Source organism: Ptychodera flava, unplaced genomic scaffold (genome assembly GCF_041260155.1).
Source record: "Ptychodera flava strain L36383 unplaced genomic scaffold, AS_Pfla_20210202 Scaffold_31__1_contigs__length_3010019_pilon, whole genome shotgun sequence".
NCBI lineage: Eukaryota > Metazoa > Hemichordata > Enteropneusta > Ptychoderidae > Ptychodera > Ptychodera flava.
The window spans coordinates 1758777-1773384 of record NW_027248353.1 but is presented as its reverse complement, the minus strand read 5'-3'; the positions used below and the strand labels follow the sequence as shown (position 1 = coordinate 1773384).

General features: G+C 36.1%; 1 protein-coding gene across 1 annotated transcript in view; it reads right to left on the bottom strand.

The window, feature by feature from the left end:
* LOC139127426 (uncharacterized) overlaps positions 1-14608 on the bottom strand; it is an 88689-nt gene that overhangs the window by 49107 nt on the left and 24974 nt on the right. The window contains exons 5-9 of the mRNA XM_070693353.1: positions 13828-13902; positions 12676-12753; positions 12240-12353; positions 9156-9538; positions 6053-6465 (exon numbers count right to left, since the gene is read on the bottom strand). Coding sequence (XP_070549454.1) covers positions 9471-9538; positions 12240-12353; positions 12676-12753; positions 13828-13902 — 335 coding nt within the window. The 3' untranslated portion in view covers positions 6053-6465; positions 9156-9470. The remainder of the gene's footprint in view (positions 1-6052; positions 6466-9155; positions 9539-12239; positions 12354-12675; positions 12754-13827; positions 13903-14608) is intronic.

Below are 14608 nucleotides of genomic sequence, written 5' to 3'. Positions count from 1 at the left end.
GTTGGCCTTTGTCAGATTTGTTCAAATTGTGGTGAAATTTTCATATTTGTATTTTTGGGGCAATTTTTCCCATTTTTTGTCAAAAAATCATTTTTTCCTAAAGTATTTGTTGGATTGCTGTAAAACATGATAGTCTTGATCCTAGGGTTGTTTTCTGTCAGATGTGTAAAAGTCATTGTGAGATGGAGCATTTCATATTGCTGGGGTATAAGATTAATTTTGACTTGCAATGGAATTTTCTTAGTAATCAACCTGTAAGAATGCAATGTCATGTGTGTACTAGTACTTAGAATCTCTGTAAAATGGGAGGACAGTGTCATTGACGCTATTTTGTCAATCAAGAGAGTTGTCCGTGTAAGAAAGTGTTAATAGTGATAATCTGGTGCAGACAGATGTTGATTTTATGAAAACTCACTGTCCCCTTAAAGCTTCCATATTGATTGAACCAAACCAAAAGTTTCACCGTTGATTTGGGAGTTTGTGACGATTTATGTTGCAGCAATTTCATTCAATTGCACAGTATGTACCATGGTTCAGGGATGTAGAAAATAGCTTTCAGCCAGCACAAACAACTGACTTTCAGCTAAAATTTATCAGCTATGAGTTTGATAAAAAAATCATGGATATTTTATGCAAATTTGATGTCCTAACACACTTCTTGTAACTTCCTATACTTTGATTTTTGCCACCAGTAACCCATATTTGCCAAATCACTGCCTCGGTGTCTGGTGAAAAATGTATGATTCTATCTTGTATTATGAAACGCAGAGTTGTGACACTGTACAAAATTTGGAAGCCCATTCAAGTACAGTATGTAAATAAGTTATGCATCACTAAAGGCATTAGGACCCCGTTACATTGGTGAATTTTATCTCTATACCATTGCCTTTGGTGAACTGAGTGTGGCAATACAACAGGGTGAGAGTGAATTGTTTGCAGTGCTCTATGAATATTTCTGGTTTTATTAAATCAACTCACCAAAAACAAGCAGGTTATCATTGTGTTGCTGATACCCTTTCATATAAGTTTCCATAATTAAGCTAATTATATCTTCATTAAAAGTACACAAAAACACAATTTGTGACATGTTCAGAAAATTATTTTCAGTGCAGGAGCTATTATATTATTGAACTAGTCAAATTTTAGTTTCACAGGGCTTGTTTGGTTGTCATTCTTCAGATAATTTCAAATTCCCAGCACATCCGCAAATGGTATCTTTTTTCCCAATCCATGTAACGATTGGTGCTCCGTCACTTATCATATAAGATTTAATGTTTTCTTGTTTGAATACATCAGTCAAACCTTACAAAATGAATGTTTATTTTGACATTATGAACTTGAAAGTGACGATATCCATTGTGCAGAATGTGTGATAAGAATATAACATTAAGCAAAGGAAAAACCTAGCTGGTTTTCTTTTTCAAAATCGAAAGGGTTAATTAAAACATACAGTATATCTAAATTTTCTAGAAAAATCCTTCTTGAAATTAAATTTGGGAAAGTCCAATGTATGAGAACTTGCAGTGTTCTTTAATGTTTTGCTCACTGAAGTGCTTTTCAAAGAAAATGAGGGTCACATATTCCCATGCTGTCATATTTTGAGGCTTTACATGCTTGTTAACATTTTGTTTTGTCAATCAAGAAGTAGATATTCGAAAAAATTAGTAACATGATACACAAGTTGCATAGCACATGCTGCTGACAGGACAGCGCCCTCTGTAGGCTAGCATCCAATTTCTTGTAGGCTGCTTCATAAGTTTATTCAGTAAAGACAGTAATAAATGATAGACATTCTGCCGTTACTGAATACTTTTTTGCCAAATTAAATTTTTTTGAACATCTCTTTTGTACTCATGAAATCTACGAACACAAAAGAAATTAGAATTCAGTTGAGAATGTCTGCTTTCTTCAGAATTATTGTACATCATGGAAGACTTTTAAAGTTAATTGTTTTAAAAATGTGATCTACAAATTCATTGGACACTGTACTTTGTATAATTTTTTTAGAGTTATCTTCTTTGGATAAGAAAACAAAAACTTGTCCATGTGATTTTTTCAAAGGTCTTCATTCCTTCCACCAACTTAATAATGTTTGACGTTGTACTGTCTGTGACTGAATGCACATCAGTTTGCAAAAGGCTGTTTGTAGATTCAATAGAGATCCACACTATGGAGCATAGTATTTTATAGGCATGTACAAGTTTCAAATGTTGCTTTGGTTAAAAAAAAATAAAAAATGGATTGGACCACCTGCCAAAATCTTGTTTAATACATACTGACCAGGTATGTCTATGACACCTCCAAAGTGTTAGAAATTCACCGTAGAGACAACGTTACTATTTCAAAATAGACCAAGACAAAATAATGATGTAGATTTTATTGTTACATGAAAAATAAGATAACTATGTATTAATTATTAATTAAATTTCAAGTTCATTGACTTTTGGGATTACCTTGAACCATCCCCTGAACTGTGAAACATTCAAGCACTTATATCATGGGAGAAGTGGCCCGTACACTGGAATTTCCTCTTAAGTGCACAAATATTGGTGAGATAAATATTAATTAACTTACAAGAATCATGAAAATCCAAAGGTAATGATTACAAAAACTACATAATTACAGATGTACCTTAGTTTTACTTATTTGTAAACAATGCATTACTCCTTGCTGTGAATTTGATTAGTGATGTCCTATTATGACACAGGCTGCTGGTATGGACTACATGTTTTGTAGAAATCATTGCATCTTGAAAATTTCAGGGCAGCTATGATTGCCACTTCTGCGAAAAACATGTGTTTGATGTGATGATAATGTTTGATATGATAGTATTCATTATGTTGCCTTAAATTTGAAATGGTGTAACCTTCAAAGCATGATACAGGACCACAGCACTGTTGAACAGTTCTGTACTGTGCCCTTATTGAAATCATTGTTTCACAATATGAAGGAAAATAACTGTTCATTAATTGTCAACAATACCCACATCAGGCATGAGCATTTCTTGTTGTGGGAATTTCAGGAATCGCTATTTGGTACAAAACCCAGTAATTGCTACTCTAAAAGCAATTAACTAGGTATTAACAGCAATTGCTATTGTGTATATGGTCATATGGTATTGTGTTGATGCAAATTTACCAATCTAGGACAAACAGCGCAGCTTTACAATCACCCCCCCCCCCAAGGATGATTGATTAGTCCCTACGGATGTAGTTTGGGGAGAGAAGTGGTTTTTGTTGTGCCCGTCCATCCGTGTGTCCGTCACCAATCATTTCTCATACATGTGTGAACCAATTTCTTTCAAAATTGGTACAAGAACATTCACCTATGTCACACATTGGCACTTCAATTGTTTTCACAATGCGATGCAATATGGCTGCCCTCCGTTTCGATTTTTCATGTCCGGAGACATAACTCTGACATATTTCAACGAATATCATTTAAAGTCGGTACGAGGACACTGACCTATGTTAACATATGCACATTGATTCCTTTTGTAATACAATCCAATATAGCTGCACATCAGACATCAGCCATTCTGTTACAATTTTTCATGTCGGGAGCCGCAACTCAACCAAGTTTCAACCAATATCAATCAAAGTTGGTTCAAGGACATTAACCATATGTCATATATATGCATGTCGATTTTTTAAAAATACGATCCAATATGGCTCCCTGGATACCATGTTGTAATGATTTTTTCATGTCCAAAGCCATAAGTTGGACATGTCTCATTGTTTGTTCGTAAAGTATGTGTATATGTAGCAGCACTTTAGACCTCTTGGAAAGTACGAATGTAGTGTAATGATTTCAATTCTTGGTTAACATGCATAAGTATGGAGCATGGATCATGTGGCTGATGTGTATTGCTAGCGAACAAAAAGCTTCACTCAAATTGTGGAAATCACTGCTGAATTATATGCAATAAAGGGGTTTTTCTTCATAAAAAAGCAAAAATGTAGTCAGGTTGATTTTGAGAGATACAGGCATTAGACGAAATGTTGCAGATCAATTTAAATTCAAGAGGATTTCTCACAAAACCAACTGTTTGTGGTGAACTTTTCTGTTGGTTTGTGTGTGAGCAATGCAATCAGTGTGTCTTTTTTGTTTGCTCTAGATGGATTTTGTTCCAGTCATAACTTAACAGTATTATTGATCAGAATATCAAGGAATTTGACACATATAATATCTTGAAAACATCTAGACCTGACTAGATTGTCATGGCTATGGCTGCATACTTAATAGTGATTTGCATATTTAATTTGTTCCTCATTAATATGCACATACCTAATTCTGGGCAAGCAAGTAAAGCTAGAGGTCTGATATTTAGTACTTAGGGATTAAACTACGGATACACTTTTTTAAAAAAATGTCACGTGATCTCGATGACCTTTGACCTCAAATATACATATATGCCCATAACTCCATAACCACAAGTGCTATACCCTCATGTTTGTTATGATGGGAGACCCTATGACGCCTTATCCTGTACCTCAATAAATACGCATATATCTAATTCTGGACAACCAAGTAGAGCTAGAGGTCTGGTTTTTGGTATATTGGGATGTAAATTCCCGCCAGGTGGCCATATTAGGGCGTATCACAACAAAAATTGACATGCATAAGTATGTCATAGCACATTGTCCTTTTGCCAAGTTTGAAAAAAAAACAAGTCTGTACATGTTTGAGTTATGGCTCTAAACATGAAGAAATTGCAACAAAATGGCCGCCTGGCGACCATATTGTATCGTGTCATGACAAAAATTGACATGCCTATGTATGTCATAGTACATTATCCTTGTGCCAAGTTTGAACAAAATCAGTTTTGGCATGTTTGCGTAATAGCTTCTGACACCCAAAAATCGCAACAAAATGGCCGCCAGGCAACCATATTGGATCGTATCATGACAAAATTGACATGCATATGTATGTAATAGTACATTGTCCTTGTGCCAAGTTTGAACAAAATCAGTTTTGGCATGTGTGCGTACTAGCTTTTGACACCAAAAAAATGCAACAAATAGCTGCCAGCTGCAGGCTGCCATATTGGATCATATCGCGGCAAAAAATGACATGCATATGTAAGTTGTAGTACATTGTCCATGTCCAAAATCAGTTTTGGCATGTCTGAGTAATGGCTTTAAATATGACAAAATCGCAACAAAATGGCCGCCAGGTGGTCCTTGTACCAAGTTTGAATAAAATTGGATCTTGCATTTTTGAGTTACAGTTGCGGACGCACTGACGGACGGAACCCAATCTAATAGTCCCCCGGACTGTGTCCGCGAGGACTAATAAACAGGTCTCAGCCAAATCAGTGACATGGTAGCCTTGTGGCATGGCCTGATGAATGACATCACAAGGAGGTATCTATGTTTCCAATATCATTTTCTAACAAGTGTGTATTCCGGCCCAGTAGAGTCATGTAATAGCCCGAACTGCAAACATGCCATGCGCCACTTGAACCATCAAATAGACAAAGGCAAAGTTATCTCCGATGTCATACTTTTTATTAATTAAAAGACACCAGGTCAGAAAGGATACTATCTAAAAATGCTGACAAAGGAAGTCCAATGCATTAGTTTTTCGCAATGACACAGTGACTGTATGTCAATGTATATTATTACTGGAATTTAGAACATTCGTAAAATATGCAAATTAGCAATTAATTGACACAATGCTGACAAATGTGTGTGTACTATTAGAGCTCTGTGTGTCTAACATGTGTACAAAGTTTCATCAAACTTTGTGGAGTCTCTTAAGAAACAGCTCTTTTTCAAAAATCACTAAATATGCAAATTAGCGCTTATTGTGGATGGCACACTCTAAAGAATGGACGTGCATATATAGGCCATAGTGTTTTTATCCCTGTACCAAGTTTCAAAGGAATTGGCTTGGGCATGTCTGATATATCTGGACAGAAGGACAGACGGATGGACGACGAGGGACAGAGCTAAAACCATAAGTCCCCTCGACTTTGTCCAGCGACTAAAATATACGGGCGTACTGAATAGCAAATGCACGCCGCCTTCTTACATGGTTATACACTAACCTTTCATTATCCGGTCATGAGATGATTTGACCACCTTGAGTTCTTCAACCTTTCCTTGAGTGATGTTTTTCATTGATAAGATATCGTAGGTCAGCATCTTCTTAGTTGTTTCAATTTTCTCCCGTCTTCGTTGAGGACCAACTTGTCAGTAGATTGTTGCATTCTTCTTTTCATCGTCACCCACTCATCCATACAGGATTTCTCACTTTTGATGAAAGTTTGACTGTCACTGAAGACTGTCGACTGCAGCTTGTCCTTGGTCTCTATCTTCACTTCGATCTGCTTCCTTTGGATACAGATGTGGTGCTCTTTCGCCTGCTTCTCATCTTCCATGTTCATCATGCTTACCAGTTCGACATTACACAAATCTTCTTGTGATTCAGCACCTTCTGAAGATATCTGACTGCTGATATCTAAGTACAGAGAATGTGCAAGCATAGGAAAATCCGTAACAATGCTTTGTGTGATATATAAGATTTAATGACAAGATTTACAATGCAGCAAATGAGCAGTTTGATTGCCAAACCATGGGCGATTTTCAAGTAGACTGGACGATCATGGATGAAAAAATACTATTTTGCTTTTCCGTTTATTTGTAGATTGTATAAAAATCATCTTTCCTGCGAATGCAAAGTTGGTATTTGGTGAACGTAGCCGACCTCTAGATTTAAAAACTCAAGTGCATAAAATAAATCGCTGCTTTGATTTTCAAGACAACAATAAATGAAAATCATTCGATGCTACTTGTCATTGCATTTGTTACCAAGAAGATGAGATATTAGTCATGCTGTGTCGGAAAGATATGTAATCAAAATTTACAAAATAGCCCTTAAAGTGCATAGGAATGTGTTTATTTCTAGGTAGTCAATAAATCACTAGATCGACCGACCAAGTAGTAAACAATTTGTCGTACATTTTTGAATGATTAATAAAATCAATAAGTATCTTCTTAGATTTATGAATATCATGACATATTTATCGTGTACCTAATTATTATCACATTTGGTAAACGGTACAAACATCCTATTTAAAATTTGAGATTTTCCGAATTTTCAATATAAAAATAAAGACCCTGTCGGCTATCATATGAAGCCTTCAATTCGAAAATGGTGTCGCTTCAGAAAGTTACTGAAAGTTTTTAGTAATTTTTCATTACATTGAAGATACATTCAGAATTGTTTCTTTTATTAAAGGTTGTAAGCAACGATAAAGACCAATGAAAGAAGAAATATTGATTAATCTCATTATATTCTGTAACCATATACCCTTTCCAATTAGTTCTCTTTAGGGAGCGTTCAGTTATTATGGCCGGGGTGGGCCGGCAAATTCTTCCTGCGCATCAGTCAAAATAAGTGAACCCCCCCCCTACCCATTGCACCAAAAAATTGATGACCCCCCCTTTCAAGATGACAAAAATTTCATGACCCCCCCCCCCACATTGCTTGAGTAAATTACCTGCACACACAAACATCTCAGGGTATGGAGCGATAGAATCCCCAAAAAAGAGCTTAGATTTTTCAAATGACCTTCCTTACAAACTCAAAAGGTGTTAATGCTCAGATTTCCCATTCTGACTCGCTATAATTTGAAATTACCCTTAAAGGGTTGGACAGAAATTACTGGTGGATCGCAATATTTTTGCGCAAGCGTGTGTGTACATATTTTGATATTTGGATTTAATTAAAAATCAGCTGTTGATAATGTTGATTCACTATACATGGTATACATGTATTTTCTCATACATCTATGAAGAATCTATGTAATACTTTCTCAATGCAAAACTATATCTATGCATTTATAGATATTTGATAATTTACATAAATGTACTTAAATGAAATAGGGTTGTTACAACTGGCATGTGGACAAAAAGTTTGACCTTAGAATTTCACCAAAAATGTTCATCCACTATACATGGGAGTCAATGATAAAATTGTGAATAATTTTTTTTCCAATGAAAAACTTGGTATACTTGTGCATATACAGACGTTCAATAATTAACATAATTGTACTTGATTAGAATATGATGGTTAAAGGTGCATATTATGTGTACAAGAAATCTGATCATGGAATTTCACTGAAAATGTTCATCCACTATACATGGGAGTCTATGAGGAAAGTATGAATAATTTTTTCCAATACAAAAATAGGTAAACCCATGTATTTATGTACTCTCGATTATTGATATCAATGTACTTGATTAGATGTGGATGGTAACAAATGGATGTGTTCGCCAGAAATTGGATTTTGGAATTATACCAAAATGTAGATTCACTGTACATGGGAGTCTATGAGGAAAATGAATAATTTTTTTCCAATACAAAACTATCAAAATCTGTGTATTTGTAGACATTTGATAATTCATTTAAAGTACTTAGTTAGCCTAGGACAGTTTAAGGTTGATATGTGTGCAAGAAATTAGATTTTGGAATTTCACCGAAATGCTGATTCACTATACACTGGAGTCAATGAGAAAACTAAGAATAATTTTTTTACAATGCTAAACTAAATTAATTTGTGCTTTTATAGGTGTTTGATAATTGATACAAATGTACTTGATTCAAATAGCGTATTTAAAGTTCAGATGTGGACAACAATTATGATATTGGAATTTCACCTAAAACTTTCATGGTACTAGTAGTCTCAGTACAGGTAACTGTTAAATAATTTCTCTGACAAAACTTGCTATATCTCTAATATGTAAGTAATAGGAATTGTTCATTGCCCTCAGTGCAGTGAGCTTGATTTACAATAAGACAAGACTCAGAGTTGTCAAGTCAAGATGTTCATGTGACAGATAATTATACTTTTGTTCAGATTTACAGGTGAATAACTTCAGAGAATGAAATCATGAATGAATCATTTTTATCTCGCAGAATATTTCTGAACACTGAAACTGCTTTTTGACGGGACGGATACTTGTGAAAATTAAGTGACCCCCCCCTCTGAGCTGTTTGAAAATACATGACCCCCCCCCCCCTTTGCAGTTTTCAAATTTGAGGTGACCCCCCCCCTGGATTTTGCCGGCCCACCCCCGGCCATAACTGAACGCTCCCTTATGCGATATTGCAGTTATGTCCGGCGAGTGAAATTCACTGTCACATACCTCTGTGTGCGATCTCTTCCTTACACTTTAAGTATTCCTGATAATCTACAAATGTTTCCAAGGACAACATCCTGGCACCGATATCATCCAGAAGAGGTATGGACAAAAAGGTCTTATCGGCCATTCTGTCCAACCGTCCTCTGCTGTAGGCATTCCACAAGGCGTCAGCTGCATCTGAAGAACCACATCTCATGATGAAGTTCAAGCACCCTTTTTCAACGCCTTCTCCGGAAATGTCGGGATGAATCGAGGTAAGTCCATTCATGTAATGCCGAGCATTTGTGTCAGTGCTTTTGTGTCTGAATAGATCTTCCTCTATGTCAGCCATTTGTTTGTTGTTCTCGGGCACACCACCACTGATACGCATTTTACACCCATGTGACCTGCCATAAAATCATAAATATGTATTTTGCGATTAAACAATACACGACACGATAACTATTTGCATTTTGCAGCAATATAATGTTGACAGAAATGCCATCATTAGCAGACAGAGCAACACTAAACATTTGATCTTAAAGAGGCACTCCCACTTGGTAACATTTTTAAAACACATTTTTTAATGCCAACGGTCGATATTTGACATGGCGACAGCGCGCGGATCGCGAGATATCGATAAAAACATGTCCTCAAAAAAGTTAAAGTTTGAATTCCGGTGGCCCACCTGAATTCAGCTTCCGAACACAGAACGTTCGGAACTGGGGCCATTGTCAACTAAGCTATGGAGTACGAGTCTACGCCATGATGCTGCTGTACGCCACTGCAGCAGTACCACTGGCGTCGGTGATCGGTCATGTCCTATGGGTGAAAGCCGAGTCTTACTGACTCGGCAATAAAAACCGAAAAATCGACCAAAGTTTGCCGATTCCACCAGAATTCGCATATAGGTGACTAGCACAGATGGTGCGGTTGATATATAGTATGCATAGTGGCCGTCGCGTGGTATGCGCGCATACCACACGCGGCGGCCGCTATGTATCGAACCACGCGTAACTGTGTGGCAGACGACAAAATGTAGTCATCAGAGGCAACTAATATTTTACACGTAAAAACTGATATCTATGTGGTATTGTTTAAAAATTCAAAACATCTGATTGAGAATAATGAAAACGACAAAAACTAAGGAGAAGTTTTAAAAAAGAATTACCAGAGGTAAAGGCATTGATAATGATGTATATAAAGTCATCGCAGTAGGAGGTAAATTAATTGCGTCATTCGAACGTTTTTGGACTCCCTAGAATATCGTTCATCAGCACAACAACAAACCTTGGGTCATAATCAGAAACGATCGTACAACTTCGGGATGTGAAAAATACGCTCGGGAAATGACATGTTTTTACCGATATCTCGCGATCCGTGCGCAGTCGCCACGTCAAATATCGACCGTTGGCATTAAAAAAATGTGTTTTAAAAATGTTACCAAGACGGTGGGAGTGCCACTTTAAGATCATTCGATATTGACATTACAAGATATGAAGTTGATGAAGTTGAGACTTCCTTTGCCAATGTCTTCTCCGATAAGATCGGGATGAATACTGGTTACTTTGTTCATGAATTCATTGGCATTGGTCTGAGTGCTTGTATGTCTGAACAGGTCATGCTCTACTTTAGCAATCGGTTTGTCATTCTTTGGTGCAGCACCTTTGACTCGCATACATACTTGCATGTGATCTAGCGAAAATTCATACATAAATATTTAGGGTTACCGACAAAAATATGTTAGATATAATAAATAATTTATGGATAAGAGTTGGTCAGATACAAATGAAGTTTTTAATCAATTTTCCTATGAGTGGAATTACTATTTGTTTCTTCCAATTTCTAGGAGATATATGCAAAAATTGGAGAATATATTGGACTACGTTTTCAAGGTTGGCATTATCTCACCACAGTGACAACTGAAAATAACATAATCACTTTATATCTAGCTTTAAACATGCGCACGTATATAATCATCTAAATCACACCGAATATTAAAATTGATCGTTCTTGATTGTGTAAGGAAGTAGAAACAGTTGGTAAGTTTAGAAATATGTTACTAGGGGCGAGATATTTCCTCCTCAAAGAATTGGCTATTGTACATCTTATACTCAATAACATCTTTCAGATGTATAATTATACGCGAGCACTGTATACAATGAATACAAAATGACAATAACAAACATTATCACATGCACAAGCCAAGTTTGTCGTCTCCGAACAAAAAATACGGGATTTATTCTCTGGTCGTTCTACGTCACGACAACCCGCGTCTATGTCATCAATTTTGGTGCGTCGGACCTTTTTTTTTCGATCTTCGGTGCGCTCGTAAATATGTAAACAAACAACATGGCGGCCGATGTTTCTCCCACGATCAAAAGTCATGTAATGAAATCGATATTTTCACAGACTACGACATTAATAATCCGAACAATGTAAACACAAGAGTGTACCGCCTGTATATTCCGAAGGAATTACGTGAATAATTTGCGGAAACAACGAACTCCGTGGGTTCCGTACGCATTGCAAACAGGGTCAGGTGCGACGTTTTAATACAGTGTTCGCGCCGTCGAGATTCAGTCGATATTTGTTCCCGAAAAATAGCGTGTCCGTGATAAATTTCGGGACTATGCTATCTTTGAAATAGAGTACATGTATAACTTTGCGGAAGGTAGCCTACGTGTAGACCGAGAGCTGTCATTTGCTCCACACACGAACGAACGTGAGCGCTAACGTACACGACGGACGATTGGAAATGATTGACAACTTGTGCACGGCGTACTGATATTATTCCTAAAGTAGTTCAAAAGTTTAAACGCGGAATCGTCATGCAAAATTTATTTTATTTTGCAAAAAATAACGAATTCTTGGCTTGTGCATGTGATAAGTATATTATTCCCTAATATTTTTCTTCGTTCAGCTCGGAAAATACTCGTGACGTAATGACCGTGTCACCACTCGTCTTCGACTCGTGGTGACACGGTCATTACGTCACTCGTATTTTCCTTCGCTGAACGAAGAAAAATATTAGGGAATAATATCTAATTATACAGCGTTATGTATTCCAAAACTGGCAATGAGAGGTATCGAAATGAAAATACAAACCTGGTTTGCGCTGATATTTATTTTCACCATCATTATCTGAATGGGTTTCATCACCGGTACTACTGTTACTTGTACTTGATCCGGTACCATGATTTGCTCCTTTTGACACTTCATCTAAGTGTGACAAGTGCGATCATTTAGTATTTCAATCATTAGAATCTTTAGTAAGTCTACATACTGATTAAAGCATTAAAATAAACACCTTTACCAGGCGCACGTCAATAACAATCTGAACAACACCATTTTCCATAAACACTATCTATACGACGACATAAATTTCCGGTTCAACAACTGTATCAACATTTGATACTACAACTTCTAAAATTCTACTACTGTTTTGACATTACATGGAAATGAACTATATTTAAGACTGCCGGTTCGTGACAATATATGTCAGCGATATTCACTTACACATAGAGATGTGAAATATACTTACTGTGTTCTTTTGCTCCTGGTTCGGTTTGTAACCTACTAGGACATGAACCCTTACTTTCTTCTCTCAAAGATGTTTGACCTATTCATCGACAAAAAGGTGGTATAAATATACAGCAGGTCCTGTATTCCATAAATTGTCAATTATGTTATATCAGCGTCGTTGTCTAACAAATGCGTCATTCCAATCGAACGAGTTTTTACGCAAACCATAGTAAAAATCTGTTCTGCCAGTTCTAAAATGGGCGCTCGTCTTGTATAGAAGGCTTTGCATTTAACATAATTTTTCCGGGGAAATATTTGTTATGACAAATGACCAACTCACACGTTGTATTATCTTCGAAGGATGGGGGTACAAATTTGTGGCAGGAAACCTCAATTTTTGCATTGATGGTAAAATTAATTTGAACCACCAACCCGATACTGCATTATAAAATGTAATAACTCGTTTGAACCTAAAGTATATGCAGAAATCCGACAACTTTGTTTTACCTTGTCTATTTGCATTCTTGAATGGCAGGGGTGGAAAGACTGACATTCAAAAAAGAGATTGAAATTGCAAAAGGCGAAATTGAAGTTACCTTTTTCCAAATAAAAGAAATGTATTGCCAAACAATATAGTATATTTAAAACACTGTGTAAAGATATTACAAAATTTTACCCATCCAAAGAGTGAAATCGTTTTGAAATGTTGAAAACGGGAGAAAAGGAAGACAGGATATTACGTAATTTGCGATTGCATGAATGTGCATGTATTTACATTTTTCGGCAAACTCGGCGGCTTGTCATTTTCAATGATGAACTAACACATGTTTTAATAATTGGCTTAACAAATAATGAAAATTGGATGAATTTTAGTTTAAAAAAGTGATTTCGAGCAAAAGACTTTCTCTTACAGGCAATGTCACATTAAATGATCAAATACTTTGTGAAAATTACAAAAACATTACGATCATGCAGTACCTCAATATTTAGGCCCCGAATAAACGAGCACAACAAGAGCATTTGTCGAGCAGCTCTTGCTTAATGCCGTGCATTGTACCAAAATCTCGTGTATACCGGCTTGCAGCAAGGGTTAATGCCCAAATAAATCTGAGACTACACAGTTTACATCTACATTAAGTAATGATTTGCGAAAGTAGCTGAGAACACCTACATGATGTTTCCTTGGTTTCTACGTTTGTACTCGGTTGGATATCTCCCTCCAAGCTGTGTTGGCGTGATGTGTCATCTGCAAAAGATAGCAAATCGGTGGATTAATAGATAGATAGATAGAAAGATAGATAGATAGATAGATAGATAGATAGATAGACAGTGATAAATAGACATGAATCAATAAATGAATTAACGATAATTGAATATTATTATTATTATTATTATTATTATTATTATTATTATTATTGTTATGTTGTTGTTGTTGTTGTTGTTGTTGTTGTTACAATTCATTCATTCTTTCATCACCTAAATGACAACAAGATTGAATAATTGAATGTGGTAGGTCAATAAAGCCGAATTTTGAAGGGAGAAAGCATAACAAATTAGAAATATAGCTTTATGATATGTTTCTACTGAAAAACATTTGGACAGCTATATTTCGTTGCTATCAATTGTAAAACTAAACCAGTCAGGCAGAGTATTATGACAAATGCCAATGTATGATACTTGTTGATATGCATATATTGACATATATATGCATATATATCGCAAAATTGTGGTATATATCTTGGTATATCCGCCCTCTATGGGCAGGTTGGATTATTGCTTAATCAATGCATCTTCATTGCTATGCTTTTGGAGAGTCGATTGATGTTTCTTGCTAATTGACATCATCTATCGGTTTCAATTGATTTGAATTATGCACTCGATGTTCTTCCAAATCACCTTGCCTCTGCTTGACTGCAATTAAAGATGTGTATATTATTAAGGTAACAAGTTAA